This window comes from Bos indicus x Bos taurus, chromosome 25, assembly GCF_003369695.1.
Source record: "Bos indicus x Bos taurus breed Angus x Brahman F1 hybrid chromosome 25, Bos_hybrid_MaternalHap_v2.0, whole genome shotgun sequence".
Lineage (NCBI taxonomy): Eukaryota > Metazoa > Chordata > Mammalia > Artiodactyla > Bovidae > Bos > Bos indicus x Bos taurus.
In genome coordinates, this window is record NC_040100.1 from 5,590,401 (window position 1) to 5,614,231 (window position 23,831).

Consider the following 23,831-nt stretch of genomic DNA (forward strand, 5'->3'; position numbering starts at 1 on the left):
CACCTGAAGCCCCAGTCCCAGCCCGGCTTCCAGCACTCAGCAGCTCCCTCTGGTGGCCTCAGATGTATATGCACAGGAGCCCAGGATCTGCAGTTGTTACCACGACCTCAAGCCTGGTACTGAGCCAGGCTGGACCCGGGAGATGTGAGCGCCGAATGCAGCAGCCCCAGCCCTAGACAGAGATGGGGAACAAGGTGGAGGAGGGGACAGTGGGCGCAGGAAGCCCAAGACCTGAGTTTGTGCCTGTAAGATGAGTTGGGGCTTGGGGTAAGGGCAGATTCCTCAGCAGGGTCACCTTTACAGAGCTTCTGGAAGGGATCAGCAGAAGGCACAGAGCCAGAGACCCGTATCTCTGCGTCCAGACCCTCTCTGTTTAGTATCTGGCCTGCACCTGGGCTTTTATCGTTGTCCCCCCCAAATCTGCCCAGTCGGAGGTCATGGCTTCCAGAGCATCACAGTGGGAGTCTGGTCCCCATCTCCCATCTTGACATGGGTTGAAGGCCCTCCAGAACCGCCCCATCCTTGTCCCTGTCCCAGGCCCTGTTCTGCCACATCCTGCCCCTTGCAGCTTCTGCCTCAGTCCCCTGGTCCTGCCTGTTCTCTCTCCAGTCCTGTCATCTCTCACAGAACCAGGAGATGCCTCAGTTACCAGAGAAATTGCAGCAGCTCAGAGACAGCGACTTGCAACTATCATGTCTGGTCAAAGAGGGGAAACACCCCCAGGAAACCCAGGGTCCCCAGGGCCACGCTTCCTCCCAGCACTGGCTGATTTTGAGGGAGAACAGGGCACATGGTCGAGCCTGAGCAGGGAAGCCAAGCAGAAGCACTTCCTAGAGTCACCCTTAGGAGACCTGGGAGACTGCCTCTTCCATCTGCATCCAGGACCCTGACTCCACTGGCAGTTTCCATGGTGACAGTGAACAAGCCTCAGTGTGGTCCTGTCCCCCTACCTTCATCTGCACAAATGAGGTGACCCAGAATGACAACGGAGAGGCTCAAATGGGAGGGACTGGGACCTTGAGAAAGAGAACCCACGTGGGGGCAAGGCCCTTGGATGGGTGGCCTGGGGTTGCGGGCATTGAGACCTGGGGCTGTGCTGGGAGGTCTGAAGACCTGGGCACCAGCTCCTGGGGGAACCAGGAATTGGGCTCCAGAAAGTGCAGATGGAGCCCAGATGTACACATGGCACCCCACAGCAGAGCTGAGGCAAGTATCAGAGGCGTCATTCGCAGATGAAGCATCTCAGCCTCACAGGAGCAGTTCAGAGACTAATCCACTCAGGAGGGCAGGTTGTGTCTTGAAGAACATTGTCACCTTCTCAAGTTCCTCTAAACCCCTCTCCCCAAAGCAGTCTCATCAAGTGACTGAATTCTAGGAAGTTGCAAACAGTTCAAATTGGTCTCTGCAGATCCTCTCTTCAAAACCATTGAATTTTGCACAGATGTAGAAAGAAATCTTAGGGTTACCAAAGGGGAAAGGAGGGAAGAGGAGTAAATTAGAAGTGTGGGATTAACAGATACACACTTATATATATAACAGATATACACGTAATTTTGTATCAACGACCTCTGTATAGCACAGGGAACTATATGCAATAGTTGTAATACCCAATACTGGAAAAGAACCTGGAAATATGTATCTGAATTACTTTGTTAAACACCTGAAACTAACACAATATTGTAAATCAACTACGGGTTAGTCGCTCAGTCGTGTCCAGCTCTTTGTGACCCCATGGACTGTAGCCAGCTCCTCTGTCCATGCGATTATCCAAGCAAGAATACTGGAGTGGGTTGCCCTTTCCTTCTCCAGGGGATCTTCCCAACCCAGGTATCGAATATGGGTCTCCTACATTGCAGGCAGACACTCTATGGTTTGAGCCACCAGAGAAGCCTGTAAATCAACTATACTTCAGTTTTTAAAAATGGGGGAATAAAAACCCGTTGAGTTTTGTAATTGGAAGTGAAGTCCAACGAAAGGGAGAAGTGAGATGAGAGTCTAAAGCAAGCTCTGCCAAGTGGCTAATAGGTTATCTCAATCTGTCGCCAGCTCTCTGATCCCATTCCTGTGGGTGCAATTAAAATAATCTTTTCTCTTGCTGTCCAACAACACGACCTGCCTGCCATTGAGTGCTCTGGGTCTCCCTCACCTGGGAGCTTCCTGCAGCTTCTCTATGAAGGTGAGGAACAGGGTGGACACAGCCAGCACAGAAGGGGCTCCCTGGGCCTAATCCAACACATGCACAGGACTACTGACATACCGTTTACTGATGTCTGCAGTTTTCTTTGAAGTGGATAAAAATAAGATGGGTTGGTGAATGGGGGATGGATGGATATGTGCTAAAGTTAAGTGCCTTTAAATATTAATGATAAATGTTTGCAGGATACAGGTATAAACTGTAAAATTCTTTCAGCCATCCATTAGATTTCAAATTTTTCATATTTAAATGCTGGGGAAAGCTTTATGAGGTCTTTCCTCCTTTCATGTTTTGCGGAGGTCCCCATGCAAAGGATGTGAATTCTCAAGGTAGCTGGACCTGGTGGGATGCTAAGACAATGGGAGGGGGGAGCCTGTTCAAAACAAGACCATAATTAACCATTACCCAGATTCCTTGAGGGATTGCCAGAAACCTCTCACCCTCAGTTCCTGGACAGGTGGAAGGAGGCCTCCCACAGCTCAGAAGGGAGCCACGGGGTGCAAGGAGCGTGGACCTCATCCCACGGACACACTGCTCTCCAAGTGTGCCTGGTAGGAGTACATGTTAATGTCACAGGTGGGACAACCATTGTGCTGGCAACTCCCCCATGAAGAAGTCGTTAGTACGGACTCACATGCTCACTCATCTGCTTTGATGGAAAAGAAAATGCACTAAATGAGGCTGACTGCTCAGCATGCCTTCCCTTTTCTCCTCCTGCAGACCCTGAACCCGACGATGGTGGATGGTGCTCACTCGGCTCTGATCTGTTCCAAGTTTCTACCCACATCTTCCTCTCCGGCTGGTGCTCCAAGCAGTGAGCACCTGTCATGATTCCGCCTCCTCCAAGCATCCAGTACCTGCCCATCTGACCTCTTCCATCTCCCTGGTCAAAGAAGTCTGCAGATTTTTCGACACTGGAAACGACTTGCTATGACAAGTACCTGACATCTATCCCTTCTGAGGTTCTCTTTTGCGCTCCAGTGTCCTGCAAGTGGATCTCACTGCCCACGGTACTTTCACACTCTCATGTCTCTTTCCCTTGTCAGCCAGAGCTCCTGAAGCTGGTTGAGATTTCCCATAATCTTGTGAGGGTCACTGAGCTCCTGGTGTTCATCCTGGTGGTGGCATCCTGTTGCCACAATTCCGCCAGCATCAGAATAATAGTTTTTCCTTCCAAACCCAATGGCTTTTCTGTGTTTCTCTGCCTTTGTTTTTAGCTTCCCCAAGGGGTGAAGAAATGGGAGACCAGAGTCCATGACCGAGACTCCGAAGAGGAGCTGGTGCCCTAAGTGGTCACCTCGGTAGCGTCAGCTTTAAAAGGTGCCTGGAAGAAAGGGGCCAGCAGAAGGAGCAGGAGCTGAGGAGCCTCCTCTGGGCACCAAGACTGTGTCCAGTGCTGGCCCTGGCGACCAGGGCTTTATACCCACCCCACACCCCACGTCCGCCCGGCCAATCCCCGCTGAGGCTCGGGACGTGTCACAATGGGGCGTGGTGCCTGTCCCCGTCCCCACCCCCACCTGACTCCCCAGGGCGGGGTCACCCGAAGCAGCGCCTGCGGGCTCCGCCCCCGCCGCGGAGAGTCCTTCCCCTCCTTCACCCCACCTACTGTCTGCGCAGGTGAGTCACAATACGTCCCACAGTTCGTTGGTGGATTTTTTGGAGCTCAGAGACGCTGGTGGTTCCAGGATCACTGCGCTAGCTGGAAATGAAAAGCCTGCTGAACCCAGGACCGCCCAGCAAGGGTCTTAAAAGCCCGGCAGAAAGCTGCTTAGGGATTGGTAGTCATTGGGCGGGGCCACGGAAGCCCCGCCCCGCACTTGGTAGCCTGAAGATCAGATCAGTCGCTCAGTCGTGTCCGACTCTTTGCGACCCCATGAATCGCAGCACGCCAGGCCTCCCTGTCCATCACCAACTCCCGGAGTTCACTCAGACTCACGTCCATCGAGTCAGTGATGCCATCCAGCCATCTCATCCTCTGTCGTCCCCTTCTCCTCCTGCCCCCAATCCCTCCCAGCATCAGAATCTTTTCCAATGAGTCAACTCTTTGGGTCAGGTGGCCAAAGTACTGGAGTTTCAGCTTTAGCATCATTCCTTCCAAAGAAATCCCAGGGCTGATCTCCTTCAGAATGGACTGGTTGGATCTCCTTGCAGTCCAAGGGACTCTCAAGAGTCCTCTCCAACACCACAGTTCAAAAGCATCAATTCTTCGGCGCTCAGCCTTCTTCACAGTCCAACTCTCACATCCATACATGACCACAGGAAAAACCATAGCGTTGACTAGACGGACCTTTGTTGGCAAAGTAATGTCTCTGCTTTTCAATATGCTATCTAGGTTGGTCATAACTTTCCTTCCAAGGAGTAAGCGTCTTTTAATTTCATGGCTGCAGTCACCATCTGTAGTGATTTTGGAGCCCAGAAAAATAAAGTCTGACACTTTCCACTGTTTCCCCATCTATTTCCCATGAAGTGATGGGACCGGATGCCATGATCTTCGTTTTCTGAATGTTGAGCTTTAAGCCAACTTTTTCACTCTCCACTTTGACTTTCATCAAGAGGCTTTTGAGTTCCTCTTCACTTTCTGCCATAAGAGTGGTGTCATCTGCATATCTGAGGTTATTGATATTTCTCCCGGCAATCTTGATTCCAGCTTGTGCTTCTTCCAGTCCAGCATTTCTCATGATGTACTCTGCATAGAAGTTAAATAAGCAGGGTGACAATATACAGCCTTGATGTACTCCTTTTCCTATTTGGAACCAGTCTGTTGTTCCATGTCCAGTTCTAACTGTTGCTTCCTGACCTGCATACACATTTCTCAAGAGGCAGATCAGGTGGTCTGGTATTCCCATCTCTTTCAGAATTGTCCACAGTTGATTATGATCCACACAGTCAAAGGCTTTGGCATCGTCAATAAAGCAGAAATAGATGTTTTTCTGGAACTCTCTTGCTTTTTCCATGATCCAGTGGATGTTGGCAATTTGATCTCTGGTTCCTCTGCCTTTTCTAAAACCAGCTTGAACATCAGGAAGTTCACGGTTCACGTATTGCTGAAGCCTGGCTTGGAGAATTTTGAGCATTACTTTACTAGCGTGTGAGATGAGTGCAATTGTGCAGTAGTTTGAGCATTCTTTGGCATTGCCTTTCTTTGGGATTGGAATGAAAACTGACCTTTTCCAGTCCTGTGGCCACTGCTGAGTTTTCCAAATTTGCTGGCATATTGAGTGCAGCACTTTCACAGCATCATCTTTCAGGCTTTGGTATCCTTGGTGATGGAGAAGGCAATGGCACCCCACTCCAGTACTCTTGCCTGGAAAATCCCATGGACGGAGGAGCCTGGTAGGCTGCAGTCCATGGGGTCGCTAGGAGTCAGACACCACTGAGTGACTTCACTTTCACTTTTCCCTTTCATGCATTGGAGAAGGAAATGGCAACCCACTCCAGTGTTCTTGCCTGGAGAATCCCAGGGACAGGGGAGCCTGGTGGACTGCTGTCTATGGGGTCGCACAGAGTCGGACATGACTGAAACGACTTAGCAGCAGCAGCAGCAGCATCCTTGGTGATGGTAAACAAGCCTCAAGATGCCCCTTCTTTTTCTTTTCTTCACATTTTGCATATTGGTATTTAATGAAGACTGTCTAAGAATTAGAAGTTTAACTCCACCTGCAAGAGCGCTGACGTTCCCCTTGGAGGCTCCTCCGTGACTTTCATACTTCTGTCATCATTTCAAGACCACCCGGGTGCTGGGGCCACGTGGCCGCCAAACCTATTCCCTACTGTCCACGCCGGCCTCTCTGGCCCATAGGTGACAGTCTCCCCCTGTCCCGCCTGGCGCCCCCAGGATGGGGAGAGGAAAGCGGGACGTGGGAAGTGTGGCCACCCACCCCCAACCCCCTACCCCACCCTCCCTGGGTAACAGAGGCTAGGGTGAGAGCCAGAGTGTAATTTGGGCACTGAACACCAATAAATTAATGTTTCTCTAATGACATTATTTTCCCTGAAACCCCGACATCTATAACCAACCTGCTCTGTGTTCATCTGGCTTCTAATCCCCCTTCTTTAACCTGATGTGCTCAGTCGCTCTCCCCATGGCCTGGGCAGCTCGCCAGGGCTCCTCTACACATGTAATTTACCACTACTGCCACAGACCTCATTGGGTGAGAGAGGAGTCATCCTCTCACCACCCAGAAGTGAAATAAAATTATCCATAGTATCCCTGTTTAATGCATTATGGGAGCGCGTCTGTCCCCCCTTCTCTTGCTAGAAAAGTCAAATCTGAAATAAAAGACTTAGGATGCCTCCTTTGTGGTTCAGCTGGTAAAGAATCCGCCTGCAATGCGGGAAACCTGGGTCTATCTCTGGGTAGGGAAGATCCCCTGGAGAAGGGAAAGGCTACCCACTCCAGTATTCTGGCCTGGAGAATTCAATCCATGGGGTTGCAAAGAGCGACTTTCACTTTTTACTTCAGTCTCACTGTATATACATCTATGGTACAGTGATAAAGAATCCACCTGCCAGTGCAGGAGACACAAGAAACACAGGTTCGATCCCTGGGTTGGGAAGGTCCCCTGGAAAAGGAGATGGCAACCAGCTCCAGTATTCTTGCCTGGGAAATCCCATGGACCTAGGAGCCAGTCTCACTGTGAAAGGGATTTGCTTCATTGGTTATATGGTTATATCTTTCTTTCTGGCATCTTAAAATTCTATCTTTTCAATTAACCCTTTCTTCAGCATGCTGACATACAGTGATCTATCACCTTGAACAGTCTGTTTATGCCACATTGCCCTCTTCAAAACTGCTATTTCTCTGGGCTACTTTGGAGTTATTAAACTTCTAATTTTTAATGTTTTTAATGGAAGTATAATTGATTTACAATATTTCAGGTTGCAGCAAAGTGATTCAGATATATATACATCTACGGCTCAGTGGTAGAGAATCCTCCTGCCAATGCAGGAGACACAAAAGACACGGGTTCAATCCCTGGGTCGGGAAGATCCCCTGGAGAAGGAAATGGCAACCCGCTCCAGGATTCTATGGACAGAGGAGCCCATAGGGTTGCAGAGTCAGACATGACTGAGGATGCATTCTTTTTCAGATTCTTTTCCATTAAAGAATATTGCTAGATATAGCACAAAATATAGTTCTTTGTGCTATAGAGTAGGTCCTTGTTATTTATCTATTTTATATAGTGTGTTTGTTTTAATCCCAAGTTCCTAATTTACCCTGTCTCCCATGTGTGAATGTTATTTTTTTAAAGCAAAAAAATTTCTAAGCCCCTTTTTGTTAAAGGGAAGTTGTGTTCCTCCGTAGGTGTGACACCACCACCACCACCCCCGCCCCCCACCCCCCCACTCCCCGGCCTCAACATCCAAATCCTCGTGGCGTGCTGCCTGCAGAAAGACTGGGAAAAAAGAAAGCACCCGGAGCGCCAGTCACCCCACCCCGCCTTCCCTGACAGCCGGACTTCTCGTTTTCCAGTCTCTTCCCGAACATCCCTCCCTAAAAAAAAAACCTCTGTAGGGAGAGTGGGTTTCCCGGAATGAGGGGGGTCGAATATTCTTTGAGCCCTAAGCTCCTGACCCTGCTTCATTTACATCTCACTTTGAATAGACTCATAAAAGGGACAAGGAGCTTACAGTCATTCCTAAATGGTAGTAAGAGCAGTAAAAGAAAACAAAAGCAGAACAGAACTCACACCTGACAACCTCTGAAGTTGTCCCCCTAAGGCATTACAGGAGGAGCCACCACCAGGACCTCGTGGCGCAACGGTAGCGCGTCTGACTCCAGATCAGAAGGTTGCGTGTTCAAATCACGTCGGGGTCAAGGTACTTTTTTCTCTTGCGCCAAGAGATAAATTCGGTAGTGAACCAAACAATTGTCTGTCCGCGGGCTCCCAGCAGGAGATTTTCTCCTATCTTTTCCTTAGTCCAGAGAGACTTCTTGTGAACCATTCAGCAGTAGACATGCACTAACTGAAAGGTAAGAAAACCCAGGTGAGCCGAAATGTCAGTTGTTTGGTTCTTTTCCTTATCAGGACTAAGCTTCAGAGGGGACATCAGATGACCTCAGATGGGACAGCAAAACAGGGCGTGAGGAGACTTCGCTAATGAATTCACCCTGATGTGAACAGTTTTATTTGGTCCCCACACAGATATGGTATAGTCTCCCTGGGTTGATATTTGTGTCACTTTGATGAAGTCAGGTTCTCTGCCCTCTCACCCCACCCCAGCCACCACCACCCCACAAACTTCATGGTTTGAGCTTCCTCTGTCAAAAGCCCCCTGAACATTGTGGTTAAAGACAATACACTGTGAAGCTGATTAAAAAGTTACTATGTTGATGATGGAGTTTTTGAACTCTACTGGAGTGGGGAAAAAATTACTCTGGAATTTACCATGCTGTTACTTAGATTTCATTTAAATGCGTATCTCCCAGAGGGATGTGATTCAATCAAGTTCCAGATACATGACCTGAGCAAGGAAAAACCCAAGTTAAAGGAAATGGAGACTGTTGTCGACTTACCAGGATTTAGCTTTCACTTAATGAATTAATTAAGCCGGCCCCAATCCCTCTTCAGTTTGAAAGTCTTTCTGTTTCTGAGCTTAATAAATGAATAGATAGGTAAACAGTGGTTAGGGCTCTGTGCTCTCAGAGCTGAGGGACGGGAGCTGAGGGCCGGGTTCCATCCATGGTGAAAAAAAGTGTTAGTCGCTCAGTCGTGTCGGATTGTTTGTGACCCTCGTGGAGTCCGCCAGTTTCCTCTGTCCGTGGAATTCTGCAAGAATATTGGAGTAGGATTCTCCAGGCAAGAATACTGGAGTGGGTAGCCATTCCCTTCTCCAGGGGATCTTCCCCAGTGATTGAACCTGGGTCTCCTGCATTGCAGGCAGATTCTTTACCATCTGAGCCTCCAGGAAAGCCCTCAATCAGTGATAGGGGAATTAAAGTGTCATAAGCCTTGCTGCTGGGCAGGAGGAAGAAAAAAAAAAAAACCCTGCCTACAAATTGTTGGTGGGGGTTTTCGCTTTTGAATGTATATTTATTTGGCTGCGTCGCAGACATTAGTTTTCGAACGAGGGATCGAACCTGTGTCCCCTGCATTGTAAGGCAAAACCCTTAGCCGCTGGCCCACCAGGAAAGTCTGCAGGGTGTGACTTTTAAAAGGTTAATAGTTAGTGAAATCTCAGGATTGAGGGTATAACAGTTACCCGGATGACAAGCTAATGTGTTTTATGTATTAGTCTGTTTTATATTTTATGTGCTAACTTCCTCACTTCTCCGTTGCAGAATTCAATATTTGTGATCCATTGCGTCCAGAGGGTTTGGGATGTATTAATAGTACAGGGAAGCAATCCATACGGTTTCAAAGAGTCGGAAACGACTGAGCGACTGGATAACGAACAAGCAAGGTGGAAAGGTGGAAAAAGTAGAGATAGACAGAGTTAGGGGAAAGGGGCTCGGATAACACGAACCTCGCCTGCTCAAAGAACCTGCGGTCCCTGGACTTTTGAGGATCCGCCCATCCTCAGAGCAGCGCTGCTGGTCCGGCCCCTTCTCCCGGACCGAGGTTCCCATAGCGCCTAAGCCAGAGGAATGTGTGTGTTTGTGCGGGTGAGGGTGGGTGGGTTCCCACTGACACAGTAGCTGCCTAAGGATCAGCAGGTGCCAGGGGGAAGTTCCACCATCCAGGGAAAGAATTGTTCTCCCTTCCTCACACTTTAGCTGGAGCTAGTCCTACTGCGAGGGCACGAAAGTGGCTTGGGGACCAGACCTGTGCTCCCCCTCCTTAGGTCCATGTTCCTGCAGGACTGGCTCTCCGTGCTACCTGCCTGGGGCCGGTCATGCCTGACGTTTCCTCCATCCCTTCAGTACCTCCAGGTGCCTGAAACTTACTCACCTGCCCCACTGGCCATGCGCCGGCTTCTCTAAAGAGAAACGGGCGCTGCTGGGGGAGTCCGCTGTCTATGCTGGTTGCTTCGCTTCTGAAGGTTTTCTCCTCTTTAGAGTTACTCTAAAGAGCGGTTATGGTAATTTATTTCCCAAACATTTGCAAAATCATAACAGGATTACACTCACACCCACACACACCCACATAATGTTCCAGGATGTCCAAGCCCCCTTCTACGAGCTGTGGTCGAGAATAAAATAAATTGGGCTCTCAAGGAGGTCCCTGTCTCCTAATCAATCTGAAGAGATTTTGACATATGAGAAGCAAAACACAAAACAGAGACTGAAGAGATGATATGATCAGAATGGAGACCCTCTCCCTCCAAACCTTCATGTACTTGAGTCACAACTCTAAGAGTTTTTATTTTGCCCCAGTTTGTAAAGAATGCAATTACTAGTTGTTGTTTTTAAGAGTAAAATATGTTTTTTAAAAGAAATTTTGTCAAACACAGGACATTCTGATGAGAAAACTTAAAATGACCCAAATTCAAACATCTCAGAGAAAAATCAAGGCTCTTGTGTGGATGGACAACTTTGCTGGGATTTTTCTGTCTTTACATCCTTACACATCTTATAAAAGTCTTCCTGTAAAACAATGTCCCTGGTTATACCACTATAAATTTAATGTGTTTTAAAATAGCTCTACTGAGATATAATTCACTCTTTTAAAGCATATGGTCAGGACTTCCCTCGTGGTCCAGTGGCTAAAACTGTGCTTCTGCTGGAAGAGATTCAGGTTCAATCCCTGGTCTGGAAATTAAGATCTTACATGCCCAGTTAAGTTCAGTTCAGTAGCTCAGTAGTGTCCAACTCTTTGTGATCCCATGAACTACAGCACGCCAGGCCTCCCTGTCCATCACCATCTCCCAGAGCTTGCTCAAACTCATGTCCATCGAGTCAGTGATGCCATCCAGCCATCTCATCCACTACCCTCCCCTTCTCCTCCCGCCTTCAATCTTTCCCAGCATCAGGGTCTTTTCAAATGAGTGGGTTCTTCCCATCAGGTGGCCAAAGTATTGGAGTTTCAGCTTCAGCATCAGTCCTTCCAATGAATATTCAGGACTGATTTCTTTTTAGAATTGACTGGTTGGATCTCCTTGCAGTCCAAGGGACTCTCAAGAGTCTTCTCCAACGCCACAGTTCAAAAGCATCAATTCTTTGGTGCTCAGCTTTCTTTATAGTCCAATTCTCACATCCACACATGACTACTGGAAAAACCATAGCTTTGACTAGACAGACCTTTGTTGGCAAAGTAATGTCTCTGCTTTTTAGTATGCTGTCTAGGTTGGTCATAGTTTTTCTTCCAAGGAAAAGGGCGGGGCAAAAAAGTACACAGAACTGCTTTGGGTATGTTCACAGATTTGTACAGCCTTCACCATAGTCAACTTTAGAACAGTTTTTTTTAATATATATATATCACCAAAACAACTCTTTACCCATTAGCAGTCACCCTTCATTCCCTTGTGCCCCTGTCCCCTCCAGCCTTAGGCAATCACTATTTGAAAAATCACTATATGGAAAATCACTGTTTCCATAGATTTATCTATTCTGAATACTTGCTATAAATGAAATGAAACAAAATGTTACCTTCTGTGTCTGGTTTCTCTCACATGTTTTCATTTAATTAAGGAGTTTACATTTTACTCCAGGGCAGAAGGAGTTATTGAAAAGTTCTGAGAAGAGTGACAAAATAGATTTAATTTTTAAATCTTCATCTTGGCTGCTTTGAATAGCACGGATTGAGGAAAGGAAAGATTAGAGGTGGAGAGTGTTTAGGTGACTATGGTGATTTGGACTAGAATGCCAACTGAGATGCAGTGGGTTTCTCTGGATTTCTGTGAAGAACTAGACCTAGAGCCTCCAGTGTTCCTGACACTGAGGGTAGAAGTATCTTTTGCCTTGTTTGATCTTAGACTCCAGGGAGTGGCCCTCCCCATACTGACGTTCCTCAGTTCAGTTCAGTCGCTCAGTTGTGTCCGCCTCTTTGCGACCCCATGAACCGCAGCACGCCAGGCCTCCCTGTCCACCAACTCCCGGAGCCTACCCAAACTCATGTCCATTGAGTCGGTGATGCCTTCCAACCATCTACTGACGTTCCCAGGGCCGCACAATTCTCCCTGTTTGCTGCTTTCTCACATCTTTTCCTTGCCAACTCATACTTTATTCATTTATCAGGAGAACGGCTTCTCACTCCGTCCAATGCTTTTTAAATCAGCCAGAATGCTTTCAACCAAATCAGCGTTAGCATTCGGTGTCCAGAATTGAGGCTATGATAAGAAAGAAATACTAGCAAAAAACTTTGTGTCATAGCGCCGCATCGCCCACCCCCAGCGAATAATCAAACGCTAAAATCGCTCGGAGCTTCTCAGTTTATTCAGAAAAGAGATCAAGTGGAGAATGATCTCCACTTCGAGGCCGACTAGGAAGGCCCGCAGTTCTCTCCCCTCGCTCTGCAGACGCCCCAGAACAGACACCGCTGTCCCCGAGCCCTCTGGGAAGTGGAGTCCTTCCGCCGGGACCCCCGACCCGGCGCGGTCGCCTCCAAGTGCGCAGATGCGACTCCAGACAGAGCCTCGGGCTCGAGCCTTTTGTCTCCCCGCAGCTCGGTGGGTCCAGAAGGCGACGGTGTCCGCCTCCCCCGCCCCTCCCAGAGCGCTGCCCGGAGGGGATCCAACCCGGGAGCCGGAGCCAAGTCCGCAACGAGTCCGTAGGTAAGAGAAAGCCGGGTCAGAGGCGCGAGTCTCCGCGCCCCGTCCGTCAAGCGCGCCGCTCTAACGCCACCTGCTGCGGCGCCGGCCAGGCTCTCAGGTTCCGGCCTCAGCGGGAGAAGGGCTGGGCCTTGCCTGCCTCCCGGCCCCACCCCTCGGGCGCTCCGCCGGGTATTTCCGGCTGGGTAGCGAGCCGGCGGCTACCCTTGTTCTGAGCTAAGGGGCGCCCCGGAAGCGAGGTTGCCGCTAGGTACTCTGGGAAATGGAGTCCGGGAGCCTGAAGGGGGCATGGCGGACGGGGGATTTGGGGAAGGGGAGAGTGAGGGTTGGAGGGCTCGGCTTCTGAGGTTCGGAGAGCTAGAGCGCCTCCCGCTGGTGTTGGCTTTAGGTCCTGTCACTCCACTGAAACACTGCAGGTTCTGAACTTTGGGGACAGATAGAAAAGAATGGAGTCCATGTCTTACTCATTTCTCTTCTGTGCTTGAGCTATGAGAGTTTGGTGGTTTAGCCATTAAATCGTGTCCGACTCTTGTGACCCCCATGGATCATGGGGGCTCTGTCACCAGGCGGCTCTGTCCTTTGGATTTCCAGGCAAGAATACCAGAGTAGGTTGCCATTTCCTTCTCCCAGTGATCGAACCCGAGTATCGTGCATTGCAAGCCAACTCTTTTAACAACTGAGCCACCGGGAGTGGGGGTTAGGGGAGGGAGGGTGTCTGGATTAAAGTTTTCGGGGCTGCCTATATTTGGGGTCCAGAGTAAGGGGTTCGACTCTGAACGTGCAAAGGAATCCCGGCCTGTTTTATTTTCAGGGTCTTAAAGAGCGAGTGAAGAATCACATGTATAAGGATTCCACCTATCAACTGCCTTGTGTTTTATGAGTAGGAAGGATTGAGTAACTGTGGGAGCTCTACTTTTAGTTACTGCGACGTTAATCAGAGGCCAGCTTATAACCATTTCTGTGCTTCAGGGTCTTAGGAGAATTTGTGCATCATACAGAACCGGTGTGTGACTAAGGCTCACAGTCACTACCCTGGCTCTCTCCTGTTTTTGCCTTGGTGTGGAACGTAGGTGACTGACCTGGGGACTCCAGAGAAGGGTCTTCCAACTGTGAAGTTTAATCTAGGCTAAATTATGAAGGTTCTAAGTAAAACATAGTTACTACTGAGGCCCTAGGACTTAAATGTGTAGGAATAAGCCTCCTAGGAGTAGACGTAGAGGGAGATGCCCCAGGGAGTGTAATCAATTTCACAGTGGGGCAAGGCTAACCCCAAAATCTCTCCCTGAAGCTTCAGAGTAGAGTTGAATGATTTATACAAAGAAGTGGATTATATATTGCTGAAAAGTCCATGTTTATCTCATCTGAAACAGTGAATTAGGAGGAAGTCCTAGCAATAACAAGAGGACAAGGAAAAGCTGATCATGGATTATCTGACCATTGAAGTTGAGGAAAATGGTAAGAATTACGCAAATAAACATGGAGTTGAAAGTGCGGACAAGTGGAGGAAATACCCTGGATAAGAATGAAAAGGTTAGGTGCCCCTGCATGATGGGAAAGGGAAACAGACACATGTCAGGAGAAGACCCCAAAGTAGAGAAACTCAGTAAGCCATCATGTTGGGAAATCACTAAGAAGGCTCCTTGGAAGGAAAGTTATGACCAACCTAGATAGCATATTCAAAAACAGAGACATTACTTTGCCAACAAAGGTCCGTTTAGTCAAGGCTATGGTTTTTCCAGTGGACATGTATGGATGTGAAAGTTCGACTGTGAAGAAAGCTGAACACCGAAAAATTGATGCTTTTGAACTGTGGTGTTGGAGAAGACTCTTGAGAGTCCCTTGGACTGCAAGGAGATCCAACCAGTCTATTCTAAAGGAGATCAGTTCTGGGTGTTCTTTGGAAGGAATGATGCTAAAGCTGAAACTCCAGTACTTTGGCCACCTCATGTGAAGAGCTGACTCATTGGAAAAGACTCTAATGCTGGGAGGGATTGGGGGCAGGAGGAGAAGGGGATGACAGAGGATGAGATGGCTGGATGGCATCACCGACTTGATGGATGTGAGTCTGAGTGAACTCCGGGAGTTGGTGATGGACAGGGAGGCCTGGCGTGCTGCGATTCATGGGGTCGAAAAGAGTCGGACACGACTGAGTGACTGAACTGAACTGAACTGAATTGAAGAAGGCTCCTTGTCATACATTCCCCTCTCTCATCTTCCTCTTTCAGCGCTTCTGTGCTCATACACATTCCCTCTGATGCTGTAGAAGGGAGAATATTCCACAGTGCTTGTTTTTGTGGTAAAGAACAGGTCACGCTTTTCCACTCCCATAGGAGTGTACCAAAATATTGACATACTATATGTGCATTTAGCTTTTTGGTCAAAGTGCTTTCATGTTATTATCTTCCTCTATCCGTATCTGATCCTTTTGAGTTAAGTAGAGTAGGTCTTGTGTATATAATTCCTCTGGCTTGTGCTAGCTTTTGTCCTTGCGAATTTGTAAGTGGGAAGATAGAGTTTATCCCCTTCATGGCTTTACTTCTGCTCTTTCCAGCTATGACTACAGAAGATGTTTCTTTGTCCCAAGAACAGAGCACAGAAGAAATGGAACCTATTGGAGAGCTTCTTCCTGTTGAGTTCCAGGCAAGTTTGAGTTTCATTTCCCTCCTGTGAAATCTCAGTTTGGTGTTCAGAGTGTGTCCTCATTTCTTCCTTTCATCTCACTTCGGAGGTTCATGGAAATCTCATCTGGAGAACTGAACCAAAGTAATTTTTCCTTGAAGACTTGAAGCTCTGGGGGGAGCTCAGGCTGGAGCTTTAAATTTGGGAGGAATCTGTGTGAATGGTATTTCAAACTATGAAGCTGTAATCACTAGCAAATAAATGTAGGTAGAAAAGAGATGAGATCTTATTACCGTACCTTCCAACACTTTGAGGTCGGGGAGATAAGAGGAAACAGCAAAGGAGACTGAGAAGATGTGGCCAGTGAGGCAGGGAGGGGAGGCCAAAAGTGGCATTCTGGTAGCTTTACAGACTCACAGATGTAAAATTAGTGGTTACCAGTGGCAGGGGTGGGGGGCGGGATACATGGTTGGGGAGTGGGAGGTATGAACTATTGGGTGTAAAACAGGCTCAAGAATGTATCATACAGTGTGGTCCAGTGGATGAGACTCTGCCTTGTAATGCAGAGGATGTGAGTTCAATCCCTAGTCCAAGAATTAAGATCTTTTGTGCCTCACATAAGACCCTCAACTAAGACCCGACACAGCCTAATAAATATTTGCAAAAAGAGAATGTATTGTACAACATGGGGAGTATAGCCAATATTTTCTAATATTGGCTGCTGCTGCTGCTAAGTCGCTTCAGTCGTGTCCGACTCTGTGCGACCCCACAGACGGCAGCTTATCAGCCCCCCGCCCGTCCCTGGGATTCTCCAGGCAAGAACACTGGAGTGGGTTGCCATTTCCTTCTCCAATGCATGAAAGGGAAAAGTGAAAGTGAAAAGTGAAAGTGAAGTCGCTCAGTCATGTCCGACTCTTAGCGACCCCATGGACTGCAGCCTACCAGGCTCCTCCGTCCATGGGATTTTCCAGGCAAGAGTACTGGAGTGGGGTGCCATTGCCTTCTCCGAAATATTGGCTAGTAACCTGTATTAGTCTGTGTTAGGGAAAACAGTGATAATAGCTAACATTTATCTTTTTTTTCTATGTATTAAGTCCTTTGAACAACCTCTTATAATAATAACTATGTTAGGTAAGTACCATTATTAACATTATCTACAGATGTAAGGACAGATCTGAGATTTGCACCCAGGCAGTCTGACATCAAAGTTAGACTCTTGTTTTAAATTTATTTTTTATACAAATATTGGCTAGTAACCTGTAAAAATTGTATAAAAAGTAAATTTAAAACAAGAGTCTAACTTTGATGTCAGACTGCCTGGGTGCAAATCTCAGATCTGTCCTTACATCTGTAGATAATGTTAATAATAGTACTTACCTAACATAGTTATTATTACAAGAGGTTGTTCAAAGGACTTAATACATAGAAAAAAAAGAGAAAGGTTAGCTATTATTACTGTTTTCCCTAACACAGACTAATAATTAGAATATTCCATTAAAATGGTTAAAATAAAGTTTTAACGCTCAGATTAAAAAGAACTTCCTATTCCAGATTGTTCTCTTCCCTCAAAGATCACCAAATCCTATAAGAATGTACTTATTCTTCCAGGAATTGACGACAGTCAAGGATGAGGAAATGGACTTCACCTGTGTGGAGGAGGAACAGATGAATTCTGCCCGAAGACACATGGGCATGGATATGAAGGTGGAGAATTGTGGGAACCTGGTATTTTGGGGTAAGAAAGTTATTTTTCAATACTTTATTGAAAAAAAGTTATTTTTCATACTGCTTACTGTGACATAAAACTTCCACTGTGACTAATGACATCAAATGCCATAGTTTTGCTTACGATCCAGAGAGCTCTGATCCCGTAGGGGATCCCTGATGACTTTGAGCTCAGAATTGGGCTTCTTTTCTCTCCTGGCAAGTCAAAGTTCACCATCTGTGGAAATGAAAAAGGACAGCTCCTTTACATACATATGTATAAGTATATAATTTTGTTTATTTATTATTTTTATCTTTCTGGCTGTGCTGTGTCTTTGTCACTTCTCGAGCTTTCTCCAGTTTCAGAGAGCAAGGCCTACCTTCTCCTTGCGGTGCGTGGGGTTCTCCTCGCAGTGGCTTCTCTCGCTGTGGAGCGTAGGTTCTAGGGTGTGTGGGCTTCACTAGTTGAGGCCCGTGAGCTTAGTTGCCCTGCAGCATGTGGAACCTTCCTGGAGCAGGGATCAAACCCATGCCCCCTGCATTGGCAGGTGGATTCTTAACCACTAGACCAGCGGGAAGTCTGGGATGATGTCTTTAAAGGAGACAGTGGGGGGCGGGGGGACAGGGACCAAAGAGGGGAGCCTAAGACAGAACACTGAGAAGCATCAACATTTCAGAAGAAGGAACAGCAGGAAAACTTCCAAATAAGTAGGGATCAGGAGAAAAAACCTGGAGAGCTTAGTAATACAGAAGTCAAGAGAGAATGTTTGTTAATTCTCTCTCAATAAGATGGGGAGAAAAGCACCAGGAAAATGTTGTTAGGAGGAGCACATGGTGTCAAGTGCTGTTGAGAGGCCCAGGTGATCTACAGATGAAAAGAATCCACTGGATTTAGGTGACATATAAATGGTTAGTGACTTTAGTGAGAGCAATTCCAACTGAGTGGTGGGGAGAGAAGCCAGACTGTGGTGAGTCAGGAGCAAGTATGTGATGAGATGATATCCAAAATCTGAGAAATTTGACTTTGGCAATAAAGGAAGGAAGAAAGAAAGGTGAGAGAGAGGGAAAGAAGGAAAGGAGGAAGAAAAGAAGGGAAAGAAAGAATGGAGGGAGGGAGGAGGCAGTGGTTAGTGGAGACACAAAATCATAGGGAAAGCATACACTAAACAAACAAACAAAAAATCTGCTTTTAAAAAAGGACTAAAGGTAATGATTTTAAAAATCAAATATGGTTGTTGCCGGGGTCCAGCCCCAGTGGATCCAGGGAATTTGAAGCGGGGACAGCGTCGGCGAGGATCAGGAAACAAATGCTTAATTAAACGTTAATTAAGGATATAAAGAGTAATAGAATAAGGATAGCTCAGTAGGAAAATTCAGTGAAGAAAAGAGGCTGAAATAAGGATAGCTCAGTGAGGAAATTCAGTGGAGAAAAGAGGCTGAATAATTCAGCCAGAAGGTGAGAGAAAGAACGACATGGGGAGACCAAGTTTCGGTGAACAAGGCCCGCACTTTATTTTCCAAAGTAGTTTTTATACCTTAAGTTATGCATAGAGGATAATGGGGGAAGGGGTAGAGTCATGCAGCAAGCCAGGCTTTCTTCCTGCAAACTAATCATATGCAAAAGCTTAGGTGATTTGCATCATCTTCTGGCCCCGAGGCCTGTTAACATTTTAAGACCCTTTCTTCAGAAAACTAATTTTTCTCTAAAGGTGATTGGTCAGGAGCCACCCTCCAAAAGCATTAGATAAAGTTGCATTCCTACAGAGCAAAGGTGTGGTGGGCTATAACAAGAAAAAGAATTAACTCAAGGGTCCCAGGTTACAAACATTAAAGCTACTACTTACACCAATTATATTAATCAATACACTGCCAGGGACACAGCAGGTAAGGGATATGGAAATTTAGCAGCAAACATTGGCCCAACAAGTGAAAATCCCTTCACCAATACAATTTCTAATCAATCTTTTAACTGCTCAAAGGAATCTGTATTTAGACAGTTTAGAACATCTCATGCCTCTCACAGTTGGGAGGCTCTGAGCAATCACTTATGGCCTGAAAAACCTATTCAGGCAGGCTAGAGGACTTCCAAAGGAGTTTGTAGGTTGAAACACTGTCACACCCAGGAATTATTAACTGGAGCTGTAAGCTAACTCTTTTTTCAGAGAGAGGTAGTGGGGGACAGCCCCCCGTAAAGTCAGAGGTGTAGGTGAGAGCACAAAGCAGAAAGTAGGCAGACTCTGGTTTTGGGGGCTAGATGCTCGAGAATTTCCAGGGGGACTCCTGAGGCTCGATCCCGCCTTTGCGTATGCCGAGCCTCCTTCCTCATGACCTTTGTCATGGGTGGAGCTCCTCACGCTTGCTCCCGGCAGTGATAGAATTCTAGTTGAGCTATTCCAGATCCTGAAAGATGATGCTGTGGAAAGTGCTGCACTCAATATGCAATATGCACTCAATATACATTATGCCGGCTCCTGGCAGGTTGTCACTAATATATGTCTTCGTGTAAGCGATTTTTTTGTCCAGTATTTTTTCAAAATTGCCCAATTTCAACCTGTGTTTTCATCCCCCCACCCCGCCCACTTCCTCAGTTATTTTGTTGACATTTATTTTCATCCTGCCTGCTTATCTTCTTCCCTGGCTAGTCTGTTCAGTTTCCCATTCTTTCAGGTGTAGCATCATCATTATCTGACCTGTATTGTGCTTCAGCTTCATCATTTCCCCATCAGTGTTATTCACTGAAACTTTGTCACCTGCCATTGCCATGAGGCTTTTTCTGAGAACATTCAAACATTTTTAAAGGACATCAATTTAATTTTCTTTAACTTCTTGCCACCTCAGCAGTTTTCTTTCTCTCCACAGAGAACACAAATATCTATACTCTTTATTTATTTCAGATTCTGAATCTACACCTGAAACTAAAGTGTCCCTTTCAATGCAGGAAGGTTCTGAAGGAGTATCATCAGAAAGGGAGCTGATAATAGAAAGACTTATAAAGGATGATTCCTGGGACTCCAGATGGATAAAAACCTGGGAATGTGGAGGCATGTTAGAAAGGCAGCAAGGAAATCTGAAGAAAGATTTAAGGCAAGTCATAATTAAGCACAAGAGAAATCCTATGGAGGATTGTACTGAAATCGGGGAAAGTTCGAACCCAATTAAACATCAGAACATTTACTCAGTGAAAAAGCCTTGGAAGTGCAGTGAGTGTGGCAAGTCCTTCAGCTACTACTCAGCTTTTATCCTACATCAGAGGATTCACACAGGAGAGAAACCCTATGTATGTACTGAATGTGGAAAGGCCTTCACCCGGAGCTCATCCCTTATCCAGCATCAGAGAATCCACACTGGAGAGAAACCTTACGAGTGTAATGAATGCGGGAAAGCTTTCAGTCACCGTTCAGCGCTTATTCAACATCATATCATTCATACTGGAGAAAAGCCCTATGAGTGCAATGAATGTGGGAAGGCCTTCAACCAAAGCACGTACCTCATCCAGCACCATAGAATACACACTGGAGAGAAGCCCTATAAATGTAAAGAGTGTGGGAAAGCTTTCAATGACACCTCCTCCCTTATTAAACATCAGAGGGTCCATACTGGAGAAAAACCCTATGGGTGTAAAGAGTGTGGGAAGGCCTTTAGTGACAGGTCAGGCCTTACTCAACATCAGAGAACTCACACAGGGGAGAAGCCCTATGAATGTAGTGAATGTGGGAAGGCTTTCAGTTACTGTTCAGCTCTTATTCAACATCAAGGAACCCACACTGGGGAGAAACCTTACAAATGTCATGAATGTGGAAAAGCCTTCAGTGATCGCTCAGCTCTCATAAGACACCAGAGAATTCATACTGGAGAGAAACCTTACAAGTGTAAAGAATGTGAGAAAGCCTTCAGCCAGAGCTCATCCCTGACAAAGCATCTAAGAACTCACACTGGAGAGAAACCATATAAATGCAATGATTGTGACAAAGCCTTTAGCCAGAGTTCTTCTCTTATTCAACACCAGAAAACTCATGCAGGGGAAAAACGCTATAAATATAAGAAATGTGAGAAAACTTTCAGTATGTGTTCAGCCTATCATCAACATGGAGAAATTCATGGTGAATAGAAGGCAGTGAATTGATGAAATAATTATGCACTATCTCCTTATTATACAGAGCTCCAAATATTGGTCTTCCCAGGTGGCACTAGTGGTAAAGAAACTGCCTGCCAATGCAGGAGACATAAGAGATGGGGGTTCGATCCTTGAATTGGGAAGATCCCCTAGAGGAGGGCATGGCAATCCACTCCAGTATTGTTGCCTGGAGAATCCCTTGGACAGAAGAGCCTGGTGGGCTACAGTCCAAAGGGTCACTAAGAGTTGGACATGACTGAAGCGACCAGGATGGACCTAGAGATTATCATACTAAAGTAAGTCAGACAGAGAAAGACAAATATGATATGATTTATATGTGGAATCTAAAAAATGATTCAAATAAACTTATTTACTAAACAGACTCACAGTCATAGAGAACAAACTTCTTACCAAAGGAAAAAGGTCCTGGAGGGGGATAAGTTAGGAAATCAGAAATAACATATCCAAACTACTATATATAAAATTGGTAAACAAAAAGGACCTACTGTGTGGCACAAAGAGCTATGCTCAATATTTTATAATAACCTATAACAAAAGAATCTGAAAAAGTGATAACCAAATCATTTTGCTGTCCATGAGAAACTAACACAATATTATAAATCAACTATACTTCAATAAAAATAATTTTAAAAATTCTCGTGTTAATCAATGTGCAACCAGGATGAAAAGTAGCACTGACTGAAATTCTTTCTGCACGAGGATCAACCTAACGGGATAAGAGGGTTATAGGCAGCCGAAAGGATATTAACAATCTACATTAGCTGACAAGAGCTCTTTGTGTCCTTGTTTCTGCTTTATCTTTCTCCTGCTAATAACATCACCTTTTAAAATTAATTAATTAGACTGCATTGGGTTTTAGTTGCTGCACACAGTGTCTTCGTTGAGATGTCGGATCTTTCATCACGGTGCACAGAATCTAGTTGTGTCACATGGGCTTAGTTGTCCCAAGGCAGGTAGGACCTTAGTTCTCCGACCAGGGATCAAACCCCTACCTCCTGCAGTGGAAGTGCAGAGCCCTAACCATTTGGCCACCAGGAAATTCTCTGTAGGCTTATTAATGATGGCCATTCTGACTCGTGTGAAGTAGTACCTCATTGTAGTTTTGGCTTAAATGTTGCTATGACTAGCAATATCGAGCATCTTTTCATGTGCCTGTTGGCCATTTGGATGTCTTCTTTGAAGAAATGTCTATTTAGATCATCTGCCCATTTTTTTGATTGGATTGTTTGGTATTTTGTTATTGAGTTGTATGAGCTGTTTGTATATTTTGGAAAGTAGGTCCTTGTTGATCACATAATTTGCAAAAATTATATAGCAGTCTGTCTTTCCATTTTTCTTATAGTTTGCTGTGCTAAAGCTTCTAAGTTTGATTAGGTATCATTTGGGAGACAGCTAAAAAAACATTGGTCTGATTTATGTAAAAGATACTTTAAATACAGAAAATTCAAAAGATGAAAAAATATACAATGAAAACACTAATCATAAGGAAGCTGGAGTGGATATATTAATATCAGATAAAACAGAATTCAAGAACAGGGATATTATCTTAGATATAGAAGGATTTTACGATGATAAAAGGATCAATTCACCAAGGTGAGTAATTGTTTAATGTGTAATTGGGTTACAATTATGAATGCGATTTTAGTGTTATACACAAAATTTAGAATTCTGGATTATTAATATATTATGTGCTTAATATCACAGCCTCCAAAATCACAAAGTAATAACTGACAAATTTTTAAAAAGTGGGCAATTTTATAATTGGAAATTTTAACACTCCTTTTTCAGAAGTTGATAGAACAACTAGACAAAATATTAAAGACATAGAATATCTGAACCACACTGTCTACAATCTTGAATTGATTGACATATACATTATAGAAGATACAACAACTGCAGAATGCATACTACCTAAAAAAAACATATTTGGCTGCATTGAGTCTTAGTTGCAGCTTGCAGGATCTTTCAGTGTGGCACCCGTCAGAGCTTAGTTGCTTGAAGGCATGTGGGATCTTAGTTCCCTGACCAGATCCCACTGATGCTAGAATGGCTCACAGAACTCGGAAATAATAGTTTAGAGACTTCCCTGGTGGTCCAGTGGCTGAGACCCCCACAGCTCCCAGTTCAGTGGGCCCCGGTTCAATCCCTGGTCAGGGAACTAGATCCCGCCTGCTGCAACTAAGATCTGACGCTGCCAAATAAATAAATATTTGAGAAAAACAGTTTACTTATCACTGGTTCATTGTAAAAGGATAGAACTCAGGATCAGCCAGATGGAAGAGATGCTCAGGATGCAGGGGGCAGGGTAGTAGAGCTTCCAACCCTCTCCGGGCATGCCCCCAGCACCTCCACCAGTTCAGCAACCAGTGTCTGCATTTTCATGGGGGTTCCTTGCGTAGGTGTAATGGGCGAGTCACTGACCTCTGGGGACTGACTGAACCCCAGCCTGTCCCCTCCCCTCAGGTGCTAGGGGTGAAGGTTCTAACTTGCTCACAGGCCTTGGCCCCTGGCAACTAGGTGTATCCTTAG

The 23,831-nt window shown here is 46.0% G+C and overlaps 1 protein-coding gene and 1 non-coding gene across 5 annotated transcripts; both read left to right on the top strand.

The window, feature by feature from the left end:
* The first annotated feature begins 7,940 nt into the window (after positions 1 to 7,940).
* On the top strand, positions 7,941 to 8,012 carry TRNAW-CCA. Its single transcript has one exon. It is a non-coding gene; the product is annotated as a tRNA-Trp (tRNA).
* A 4,702-nt stretch (positions 8,013 to 12,714) lies between these two features.
* LOC113883750 (zinc finger protein 501-like) lies at positions 12,715 to 21,410 on the top strand. Of its 4 annotated transcripts, none has more exons than XM_027527716.1 (4): positions 12,715 to 12,847; positions 15,396 to 15,484; positions 17,072 to 17,198; positions 20,062 to 21,410. In XM_027527716.1, the coding sequence occupies exons 2-4, from the start codon at positions 15,398 to 15,400 to the stop codon at positions 21,273 to 21,275; spliced, it is 1,428 nt and encodes a 475-aa protein (XP_027383517.1). In that variant the 5' UTR covers positions 12,715 to 12,847; positions 15,396 to 15,397; the 3' UTR covers positions 21,276 to 21,410. The 4 variants fall into 4 exon arrangements, with proteins under 4 accessions (XP_027383517.1, XP_027383515.1, XP_027383516.1 ...); XM_027527714.1 differs by lacking the exon at positions 12,715 to 12,847 and adding an exon at positions 12,854 to 13,449; XM_027527715.1 differs by lacking the exon at positions 12,715 to 12,847 and adding an exon at positions 13,477 to 14,299.
* The last annotated feature ends 2,421 nt before the right edge of the window (positions 21,411 to 23,831 follow it).

Excerpts from the sequence above, each read along its gene's own strand:
- LOC113883750 (XM_027527714.1), top strand. The coding sequence starts at position 13,392 with ATGGGGGCTCTGTCACCAGGCGGCTCTGTCCTTTGGATTTCCAGGCAA. Across the intron at positions 15,485-17,071 it reads TTCTTCCTGTTGAGTTCCAG|GAATTGACGACAGTCAAGGA; the intron begins GCAAGTTTGAGT and ends TTATTCTTCCAG. Across the intron at positions 17,199-20,061 it reads TGGGAACCTGGTATTTTGGG|ATTCTGAATCTACACCTGAA; the intron begins GTAAGAAAGTTA and ends TATTTATTTCAG.